The 12213-nt window shown below is 37.7% G+C and overlaps 1 protein-coding gene across 1 annotated transcript; it reads left to right on the top strand.

Annotated features, from left to right (window-relative positions):
• Positions 1-1602: 1602 nt before the first annotated feature.
• LOC307126266 (intestinal mucin-like protein) lies at positions 1603-10115 on the top strand (the record flags this gene model as incomplete). Its single annotated transcript, XM_079816728.1, has 16 exons — positions 1603-1750; positions 1850-1912; positions 2244-2453; positions 2601-2839; positions 4252-4438; positions 4597-4807; positions 4981-5159; positions 6081-6150; positions 6359-6468; positions 6724-6755; positions 6860-7010; positions 7149-7186; positions 7338-7445; positions 7566-7605; positions 8554-8662; positions 9401-10115. 16 exons carry the CDS (start codon positions 1603-1605, stop codon positions 9561-9563), a joined length of 2058 nt encoding a protein of 685 aa, XP_079672854.1. The 3' UTR covers positions 9564-10115.
• Positions 10116-12213: the final 2098 nt, after the last annotated feature.

Genomic DNA, 12213 nt, shown 5'->3' with positions numbered 1-12213 from the left:
GTTCAGCCATCTACAACTGCAATGACCCACACAACCACAACACAACCACCAACAATTCAGAGCACAACACAATCACCAGCAACTACAAGAAAAGAAAAATACACAACACAAACATCAACAACTGAGAAGACAACCGAATCATATACAACTCCAATTAAAGAAACAACTAGAACACAACTACCAACAGTTGTGAGCACAACAGAATACACACCCACAACACATCCATCAACAACTGGGAGCACAACAGAACCATATACAACTCCAGTAGAAAAAACAACCACAACACAGCTACCACCAAATGAGAGCACAACAGAATACACAACACACCTGTCAACAACTGAGAGCACAACAGAACCATATACAACTCCTTTGGAAGAAACAACCACAACACAACTATCAACTTCAGAGAGCACAACAGAATACACAACACACCTTTCAACAACTGAGAGCACAACAGAATCATATACAACTCCACTGGAAGAAACAACCACAACACAACTACCCCCAACTAAGAGCACAACTGAATACACAAGCACAAAACAACAATCAACAACTGAGCTAACAACAGATGAATATACAACTCCTTGGGAAGAAACAACACAGCCACCAACTTCACAGAGTACAACAGAATACACAACACAAAAACCAACAACAAGGGGGACAACAGAATCAGATACAACTCCATTTGAAGACACAACCACAACACAACTACCAACTTCAGAGAGCACAACAGAATACACAACACACCTTTCAACAACTGAGAGCACAACAGAATCATATACAACTCCTCCAGAAGAAACAACCACAACACAACAACCACCAACAAAGAGCACAACTGAATACACAACCACAAAACAACAATCCACAACTGAGCTAACAACAGATGAATATACAACTCCTTGGGAAGAAACAACACAGCTACCAACTTCACAGAGTACAACAGATTACACAACACAAAAACCAACAACAAGGGGGACAACAGAATCAGATGCAACTCCATTTGAAGACACAACCACAACACAACTACCAACTTCAGAGAGCACAACAGAATACACAACACACCTTTCAACAACTGAGAGCACAACAGAATCATATACAACTCCACTGGAAGAAACTACCACAACACAACTACCCCCAACTGAGAGCACAACTGAATACACAACCACAAAACAACAATCAACAACTGAGCTAACAACAGATGAATATACAACTCCTTGGGAAGAAACAACACAGCCACCAACTTCACAGAGTAAAACAGATTACACAACACAAAAACCAACAACAAGGAGGACAACAGAATCAGATACAACTCCATTTGAAGACACAACCACAGCACATCCATCAACAACTGAGAGCACAACAGAATCATATACAACTTCAGTGGAAGAAACAACCACAACACAACTACCACCAACCAAGAGCACAACAGAATACATAACCACAAAACAACTATCAACAACTGAGCACACAACAGAAGAAGATACAACTTTAGTGGAAGACACAACCACAACACAACCAGAGACTTCAAAGAAGACAACAGCGTATACAATCACAACGCAACTACCAACATCTGAGAGCACTGTGGAATCATATACAACCCCAATGGAAGAACCAACCACAACACAACAACCAACAACTGAGAGCACAACAGAATATAAAACCACGACACGCAAGGGCACAACTCAGCCAACAACTGAAGCTACAACCTCAGTAAAATATTCCACTCCAGTGTCAACGGTGTCCACAACAGGTATGGAACCCATTACAAATATACACTTGACTTGTGCTAGAATTAACAGTTAAACAATAGTTTCCTAATGTAACTACTTTTTTCTCTCATTTCCACTAGAATTTATAATAGTCACTGGCCCTTCTACCACCATTCCAACTTCATCACATCAAGAAGTTCACAGTACGACTATAAATCAGACAATAGTAAGCCCTTCAACGGTGACTCTTTCAACGATGACCCCTTTAACAGTGACCCCTACAACGATGACTCCTGTATTGAGTACTACAATACCTACCACTGAACACACAACTCCAGGTACTACTACTACTCATAAATACAATTCTACATGATAACACAACCCCAGGGCCTACTACTGCTTATATGGAAAAATTCTCAGATTTAAAATCCATATGAATTACAGTATGTTCACCATACAGCCCTCAAACTCAATTATATGTGCTACATGTGTTGATTAAAGTGATCTTATTTTTATGTTTTTTTTTTTTATCAGCGTGTGAGTGCAAAGATGTGATGCGAAATCAAAGCTGGTCATGTGGAGAAACTTGGAGAGAGGATTGTGCTGATAAAGACTGTAAGGCTGGAGTGATTGAGGTCAAATCCATAAGCTGCCCAACACCCAAAATCAGGACGGATTGCCCTAGAGACAAGATGTCTTTGGTCAAAGAAGAAGAGACTTGCTGTGAGAGCTGGAAGTGTGACTGTAAGTAAACTAACCTGTCATACATACATTAACTCAACCAGTTGGATTAGTTAGTGGTGGGGCTATCTATCTTGTCCAGCCAATGGAAAATAAGAAGAGTTACTTTTACAAACACCATAATTGTATTTTTCCTCTTTCTTTTTTCAGGCCAGTGTCAGATTTATGGAGACCCTCACTACATTTCCTTCCAGGGCATTGCTTTTGACTTCATGGACAACTGCACCTACACTCTAGTGGAGGAGCAAGTGCTGCAACACAGATTAAGCATTACTGTTGACAACTACTTCTGTGTGCCGGAAATTGATAATTCCTGTTCTAGGGGCATCACATTAAAGTACTGGAATGACATTGTCACACTTATGGTAACAGAGGAGTTCACAGTGGAGGTAGGTTCATAGTAATAAAAACTTTTCAAATGTGCTATTCTACTAATGTTCTAATGTATTAGTCTCTCAGAGCGATATATTTGACTCGTTTCCACTGAGCGGTGTTGTACAGTACAGTAAAGTACAGTACGATACACAATTATTTCCGTTTCGAATGTCAGAAGTTGTGAATGGTACCAAAATACCAAACTGTACCATACCACTTTTTTGGGACCCTTCCATTGGGGTACCTAGCACAGTAGTTCAGTACCTAAAGGGTGGAGCTAGACTCACTGCAGAACGTTGATTGGTTGAAAGAGAATCTTCACTTGTGCTTGCTACAAGGGGAATGACAACACAAGAGGCGCCTTTTTTATATACGGTTGAAACACAATACTGTTGCAACACAATTTTTTGTCTTGTGATAAACAGCCACATGCCGAAAAGCAAGACCAAGATCTGAGGTATGCCCTCCATTGTTGTTTACTGTGTCGCTTTTTTTCCATGCGAGAATGATGTCGATCACTACTTTCCAGCATACACTACGCCTAGGTACTGTTGGCTGTGGAAACACAAGCCGGGTCAGGGTTTACCGTCCCAAATCGTACTGTACACTCTAAAAAAAAAAAAAGGTTCTATATTGCACCAAAAATGGTTCTTGGCTCGTAATCATAGGGGAACCTTTTTTTGTGCTATATAGCACCAATTTTGGTGCTTCAGTGGTTCTTCAGCGGTTCTTCAGAGGTTCTTCAGCGGTTCTTCAGAGGTTCTTCACCGGTTCTTTGACTAAGGTGCTATATAGCACCTCTGAAGAACCGCTGAAGAACCACTGAAGCACCAAAATTGGTGCTATATAGCACTAAAAAAGGTTCCTCTATGATTACGAGCCTTTTTTTTTTAGAGTGTACCGCTCAGTGGAAATGAGCTTTTAGTGTGGTCTACATGTCACCTTATTCTAGCTAAGAATACAAGGGCTGTTTAAAAAAAAAGCAAAGTGAAGATTTTAAAATGTGATTCCACAAAGAAACTTAGACTGATCTAGCCAGTCCTCATGAAAACTAATGTTTAATACAGTAGGCAATTGTAATAGGCTTTTGTGTATTTGTTTATGGTGGACTAAGATGATTTCAAGTTTCCTTTGGAAGTTTGGAAACCATTGTTCAGTAATTGATTTTTTTTTTTTTTATATATATATATAATAATATTTAAGCTGTTTTACTCAACAGTAGTCTACACAAATTGGGTATAGCCTAAGCTGGTCAATAAGCCTTTTATTATCAATACCAAATTTGCCATTATTCTTTTACTGACACATCCCCAAATCAACAAAACAGATTTTTGCCAGAGTCTACAGTTCTCTGCCGGTATTTTTATTTCTATGAATGACTGGAGATGATAGTTCACTTGAGCTTTGATGCCTCTTTTTTTTCTAGTCTACATTGAACCAGGAGATTATAAAGCCACCGTATGAAAATCAGGTCTTCAAGTTTGAAAGCAGTGATAGCCAAGTCTACATCTACATCAAACCTATCCGTTCCTATGTTTCTCTTTCGCCATTCAATAATCTGTTAATCAACCTGGATTTAGAGCACTTCCAAAACAACACCCAGGGACAATGCGGTAAGTTATTACAATCATTTAATCGTACAATTAAAAGTAATTGACTTATAAGATACAATACGGTTCTTATGACAGATATCACAGACTATATAACTAAAAATAGATGAATAGTTTAATGACTGTAACCTTGGGCACTTTTGCTCCATTTGACTTTGCAGGTGTTTGTGGTGGCCAGTCGTGCATACGAAGAAATGGAGTAGTTGAAGATGAGAACTGCTGTGATAAGACTGCATATGATTGGGTTGTAGAAGACCCTCTGAAACCCTTCTGCAAATCTGCACTCACCAAAGTTCCTTGTGTCCCTCACTCACCTCCACCTCCACCCCCACCTCCCTGTAATGCTCAAATATGTGACCTTCTTCACCATGAGTAAGCCACTGTAGGGTATTTTTATATTTACTGAGCTCGATAAGCATGACAGTTGTGTTTCAAAAGCATTTTCCCATTTTTCCACAGAAAAAGATTTAAAAAGTTGGCCTGTTGCATTGTGACTATAATTGTGAATATAGTTAGTGTTGTTAACATCTTTGCCTTTTACTCAGGGTGTTTGCAGAGTGCAGTGAAAGGATCAATCTTACGTCTGTGGAGAAGAACTGCCGGTTTGACTACTGTCCATTTCAAAGCAGTATTGGTGCCTGTTCTTCTCTGGAATACGCAGCATCAGAGTGCAAGAGGATTGGTATTTGTGTGGACTGGAGATACCTTACCAATGGCTCCTGTGGTAAGAGAACAATGTGGAATTTTTATTTCAGAAAGAAACGCTTATATTTTTGTTTCACAGAGAGGGTTTAGATTAAGCCAGGATTAGGCCTTAGTTCAATTAAGGCATTTAAGTAGATTTTATAAATGTGCCTTAGAATAAAAAAAACATTACTGGAACTTGAGACAAAACAATGGCACTTATGTATTTTAAGATATGTCAGTGTAAGTTGCTTTCAGTTAAAACAGCTCAAACATGCATTTTAGTCAGAGACTAGACTTGTCTAGGAAACCGGGGAATAATATCAACATGTCAGCATCTTAAAACCTAACCTAAGCCTTTACGTACATACAACTTTAGTGACCTGCAAATATTCCCGAATCCTTTGTTTCATTGAATATTCAATTTGTGGAATTTGTAGGTGGTTTTATGATATATTTAACAGCATTTATTGTGTTTCGTTTAATTATGGTTAAGATTTTATGGTAATTCATTTTAGCCATACAAAGAGCATTTGCCATTTAAAAGTTTTCTTTGGGAAATGATAAATGAGGGTCCCACTATGCAGTGGTTCTCAACCAGGGGTACCAGGTCCCACTAGGGCCTCAAGAAGACTTCAAATAATTTAAAGTAAGACAAAACAATCTGAAACAACTAAAATTCAAGACATTTTAATTTTAATCATTATTTTTGTGGAAAATGGTGGGCTTTGGAGTAAAACAGATTGAAAACCACTGCCCATGAGATTGTGTCTGAGTATTGAACTGCATACAAGTTTGCTTACTTATACGTATACTAAAGATATGTACTTATTAAAAATCTAAATAAAAGAATAAACCCTCTGCACACTTTTGGCCAAATAGTTTCAACATACTATGGATCTTATTCATGAAATACAAGGAAAACAGTCCTCAATAACAATTTGCCTGTTCACTGTTTTAGAGATCACATGTCCTGAAGGACTGATGTACGATGAGTGTCGAGAGTCTCCAAATGATGTCTGTCGAGGCGGGTGAGAAAGACTTTACTTTAAATGACCCAAGAATTCCCACAGTGCAAGCTCTGCTTCATATTTCACCTCTCAATTAAAATATTGAGTTTCAAGGAAAAATGCCTGCACCACCTTTTACGAGTTGTTTTAATTCGTAATGTTAAGGTCTAGGATCGTATGTCCGTGTTTTTCGTATAGCCTCACACGCATCACTTTATTGTCTTCTCAGAGTTCGTGTGCCTGCAACGTCTGTGGTTGGTCTGAGATCAGGCTGCTTTTGTCCTGATGACCAAATGCTTGCAGAAGATCACAAGCAAATCTGTGTGTCTGAATGCACTAGTGAGTGACTTTCTTTACCAACAGGACAGGATTTTTCAAATGAATATTTATGATTGATGTATTTAATAATTTTATTTAATATTTTTCAACAACTATTTTTCAAATAGTTCTCTGAAGTTGAACTATTAAGCTTTTTGTTTATTAGCAAAACTGACTTTTTTACTTCACCAATTTTCCCAAATAACAAATGCATTATGCAGATATTCTCTAGATTGGGTAACTTATACATGGATTTCACACATATTTATTTTCCAGAGTGTAAAGGACCATTGGGTGAGCCCATGCCGGTAAGAGATCATTTATTAATGCAATCAAAAACTTCCCTTAAAGAATAAATAGATGTTTATTGTGAATACTGCATATTGTTATCTTTTGTCTGTCTGTCTGTTAGGTGGGGGCAGTATGGGAATCGAACTGTCACATATGCACATGTAATAACCAGACTAGAACTGAAGAGTGCACACCTAAACCTCCCGGACCGGCTCCAGTCTGCAGCGCCTTCTCCATCCTGGTTTCTGACTGCTGTGACAATCAGATCTGCGGTAATCTTTCAACAGCACTACATAGTGTAGAGTGCCACTGGTGCATGGAATAAATATCTATTATTTTTTTCATTGATTATTTAATGGAGTCCACTGTTGCAAAAATAGATTTAGAGTATGTTTTCTTTGCTTTTACAGTTGAGAAGAATTGCGAGTACAATGGAAGGACTTACAAGGTAAAGGAAATAGTTCAAATATTTACTCACAATGGGAGTTTTGTCTGTTGTATAGTTTTAGAGGCCCCGTAAAGACCTTGCTGTAACTAAATTTAGCACGAAATACATTCAACAATGTATGTAACTCTCTCTCTCTGTCTGGTGGATTCAGGTGGGTGATCGGTGGACAGACCCCTCACGTCCGTGTGAGTCTTTCAGCTGTAGTCAGACAGGAACTGAGGTTGAGAAAACAGTGTGTCCACTGCAAACTTGTGCAGAGGTGAGAACGATCAAAATCACATCAGTATTACAAAACAAGATCAAGTTTGTTGCTCGTGTTCATGTTTTCTGGTTGAATCTTCTATAAAGCTGCTGCATTATTATGTTTTTGTGTGCCCAGGGTTTACGAGTGTGGGATGAACACCATTGCTGCTATTCATGTAGGTTTACACAGATGTTTCACTGTTGGTTGGTTCACTGTACCATGCACTGTAAGATCTAGTTCTTCTCTAAAGTCACCTCCATATGTTAGCTGCCAATATGTCATGACCAATATGTCAGCATCAAGACAAGACAACTGCCCACTTTAGTGACCACACACTTGGTTCCAGAAAGGATTTTTCACATTCATTTTCTACAATGAGAAAAAACAAAAAACAAAAACAAACAGTTGTAAGTCTTGAATCAAATATATCAGCTCCAGCATTTCAAGAAAATGACAAAAGACAAAAGTCTGTACAAAAGTACAGGACTGTCTACAGTATATAAAAAGTATACTGTACATAAAGTATCAAAGTCCAGTGCTCACCAAACTTTTATCAGATACAGTAAAAAGAGTACTATTATGAAATAGGCCTATTATTACAATTTAAAATTAAATTTATTCCTGTGATATCAAAGCAGCTATTATTTCAGTCATCAGTGTCACATGATCCCTCAGAAATTATTCTAATAAGTAGATTTGATGCTCAAGAAACATTTCTTATAATTATAAATGTTGAAAACAGTTGCTGCAAATGCTTAATATTTGTGTGGATTTTTTTGTAGAAACAGCATTTATTTGACATGGAAATCACTTGTAACATTATACATGTCTTTACTGTAACTTTTGATCAATTTATGTGACCTAGCTGGAAAAGTTATTAATTTATTTAAAAAAAAAAAAAAATACTGAGCACAAACTTTTTAAACTATGGTATAATTATCTAGGAAACCAGAAAAGCTTACCTTATCATTAAAAATGTGTTACATTATGGAGAAAATAAATAGGATTTTTTGTGTTTGCCATTTGTTGTGACTTTATTGTGCTTTTGAACATTCAATCAAATGATTATTATTGTATGCTACTTAGGCATTTGCTGACTGTTGTTTTGTTCTGTGTTTCACAGGTAATGTTACATGTACTGCCAGAGTGACAAGAATGAACCTCACAGTTGCTGAATGCACACAGGAAGTCGAGCTGCCTATTTGTGATGGCCAGTGTGAGACACACAACAGGCAAGTATAACATTAAGGCCTGTTTTGTTAAAAATACACTTTGTTCACTGAATGTTCGTATGAAGGTCTGTTGTAGTATTACGTGCTAAAGGCACCGATAATATGCAACTAAAAGCAATTAGCACACATCTGTCAAACATTAATTATTTCCTTGACAGATAGCTCTTTGGCCACTAGAGGGTATTGTAAGAACATTTGTCATTTTGGAGAATAGATTTTCTTCCCCAAATTAATGAATGTATGTATACATATTGAGTCACATTCCCATATTATTCCTCTTGTTAACTGTATGCACTAAATTATAGTGCACAAAAATGTGCTTAAATTAGGGAAAATGGCAAAAACATACAGCGCTATTGACAAGAAAACATTTTAAAAAAGGAAGTTTAGTTTAGATATGCGTGTGTAACAGAGGCAAGCTAGTAAGATCTGTGCGAGTAAACCTCACTCCTTCGAGGCGCTTTAGAGACTGCAGTGTTTAGCATCCTTGTTAGCATGCCCTCCTCCCATGCCGGAGATGCCCACACGGAGCAGGTCAAGAAGGGCCGGTTACCTTTGGTGCAGTGACCTGGATGTTTAGGGGGGTGAGTGTTATAAAAGCTGTGCGAGTAAACCTCACTCCCCTGGCCACCTCCCTTGCTAGAGACAACGGTTCAAAACCTGCTCAGAGCAGGTTGAGATGGACCCGTTACACGTGGCACTTGAGTTCAGATCCTTATTTGTTATGTTTTCTTGCAGGTGGGTTCATACTAACGGGACGTTGCAGCTTGAACAGAGTCACCAGTGTTGTAAGGAGAGAGGTTACGAGATGAGAGATATAACGCTGACTTGCAGAAAAAGCTCTCTGACCCACTTCACATACAGACATGTCACAGGCTGTGAATGCAAGGCCGAAGGTTAAGTTTACTTGACAGACAAATGAATGAAAATCTTAGTTAATGCTACATGTGATTTATTTTGGTCTGTGTGTTGTTTATTCATAATTAATAATTAGCTGCTGATGTGTGGGATGATTTTGTTTCAAGCCAAATAAACATACTTCTGTCATTTATTTTTGTTATGGTTTGAAATTCTCAAGGGGAATCAACTTCAACCTCATTGATTGTCAGACAGCTGTCTGGCAGTCTGTGCCAAAATCAATTCTTTATCTAAATTATAATCCCGGTGTATTTTTATCTTGTTTTGCCATTAAACCTACTACAATTATGTGCTATTACATTGTTTCCAATTATCACTTTAATTTGAACTATTCTGTTTTCTGACCATGTTACATATGAATAACGGCATGCTTATATGTATCTGTACTTTGAATGTGATTTCATGACCAAATCAAACCTGTGATTGTAACCTGATATCAGGTGTCAAGGCCTCAGAGGCTTTTGTAATTCACTTTCTGGATTCATGATTCATAACAAGCAATAATAAGATAATAAATATGAAACTTGTGAACTTGTTAAAGGGTGTTTGCTTTTACATTACCCTGTTATCAAATCTTAAATATAATTTAGTGGGATCTATACTGCATTTTTCTAAGTGAATAATATAGATTTAATTATAATTCATTGTATTATCGGTATACATATTTGAGTGAAAAGTGATAAAAGTTGAAAAGTTTGAATTTCAGCAAGTTCTAGTATTTGGTTTGTCTGCCTATCACCAGACCAAGCTCAATCTTTTAATATTGAAGGTTAGTCTGGGGAGTCTGCTCTGTATTTTCTACTGCACAAGAGGCGTGATCAACGGGCATAGTTCAAATGACTCTGTACGCAATTGGATAGTCCTTCAGACCAAAAGACACATGATCAACAGGCATAATTCAAACGACTCTGTACGCAATTGGATAGTCCTTCAACCAATCAGACCAACGATCCATCGCTTCTCCATCGTCATCGTGTTAAACCCGCCAATAGCGCGTCAGGTGGATAAGCCAGTTTGTGATTGGTCCCCGCAGATTTGTAACACAAGTGGGATAGAAAAATGTAAAGGTTTCCAGCCTGAGCTGCAGGGACGAAATCAAATCGCCGGCAGATCGGACTGGGTTTACCCAGTATAGTATTTGGTATGTCTCCCATTTTATTTAAAGTGAACCTTTTAAAGTTGAACTTTGGCATAAAAAGATTTGTGCAAATATATAACACTTTAACGCCTTGAATTCAGCACATTTCATAAATTAAATTTAACCATGGTGGTTTTCAGATGCCGGGAGTCTATGGAGTCTATGTTTACAATATGATATATACATCTCTGGTGTCCCCAGAATGTATCTGTGATGTTTCAGCTCATGATACCCCACAGATCAGTTATTATATCTTGTCAAATTTGCCCCTATTTGGGTTTGAGCAAAAAAAAACACGTTTTTGTGTGCATCTCTTTAAATGCAAATTTGCTGCTGCTCCTGGCCCCCATTTCCAGAAGAGGCGGAGCCTTTACAGCTTGTGCTTCAGATACTCCGGCAACAACAAAACTGGAGGATCTCACGCAGCCGAAATGTCAGAAATTATGTAGTGGTATTCAGCCTTACATGTTTGAACCAGAGTTGGACACTGATAAAGAGACTCAGTAAGAAGTTACAGCTTTTAGAATGCAACTGAACATTTCTAAATGGTAAGTGGATAAATTTATGTGTGGAGTTAATTCAACTCGTCGACTAGCATGTACCTAGTCATGTTAATCTTAAAATCTTTCAGGAAAAACTTAAACTGCAAACCAGGTGTTGAACGGTAGTCGATGGTAGTCTCGCGTAGAAGACTACCATCCATGACGGCAGAAGTTCAAGACTCCATTGCATATTTCATAGGCCAGATTTCATAAAATATTAATTCATGAACATTGAGCAAGATAATTGCAACAATGGAGCCACGAACTTCACATACTTCACATACTCATTTACTGTAAAATTTAATTAGTAAGACGTACTTAAAAAAGCATGCAAACCGATTTCCTTAAAAAGCTACGTAAAGTGGAAAAGACGAATAGTATGTTAAATAGTATGACAAAAGCTTAGTATAGTTCATTTACACAAGAGTTCTAGTAAGTAAAAAAGAACTGTAGAGAGTACTTGATCTTTTAATTTTACTCTTGACTTAGTATAGCTACCATTGTTGTTACCATTGTTCTGTTTTGCATGCTGAATGTTGAAGTCTGTGTGTGTCTCCAGCATTGTCAATTGCAAGATATTGTCACAAATATAGAGGGATTATATCAACCCATTTAGAAATTTCACAAGATATTTCTCTGTTTTCTCTATATTTGGCTGAGCGATTGTTTGGGGGCTTGCTATATTAGATTTCTCTAATTCATAAAATAATTACGCTTGGCTAGAGTTCTTTTGGGGAGAAGAATTTATTGAAGGTAGTAGTGTAGCAGAGTTCTTCAGCAGTATCTTAAGCCAAAGTTCTTTCTGTGTGACAGAACTTTAATGGGCTACAAACAATAGAAAACCTCCCACAGGGGACCGATCAACCCTGCAATCTACTCTGAGCAATGCTGTTTCTTTGTCATTCACTCCCATTAGTTTCTATTCGCTATACATCTATATGGGCCATTTGGTT

The sequence above is a fragment of the Gobio gobio genome (genome assembly GCF_949357685.1).
Source record: "Gobio gobio genome assembly, chromosome: 5".
In the NCBI taxonomy this organism is placed as follows: domain Eukaryota; kingdom Metazoa; phylum Chordata; class Actinopteri; order Cypriniformes; family Gobionidae; genus Gobio; species Gobio gobio.
Note: the sequence above shows the minus strand (reverse complement) of the source record. Positions and strands in the feature narration are given on the sequence as shown.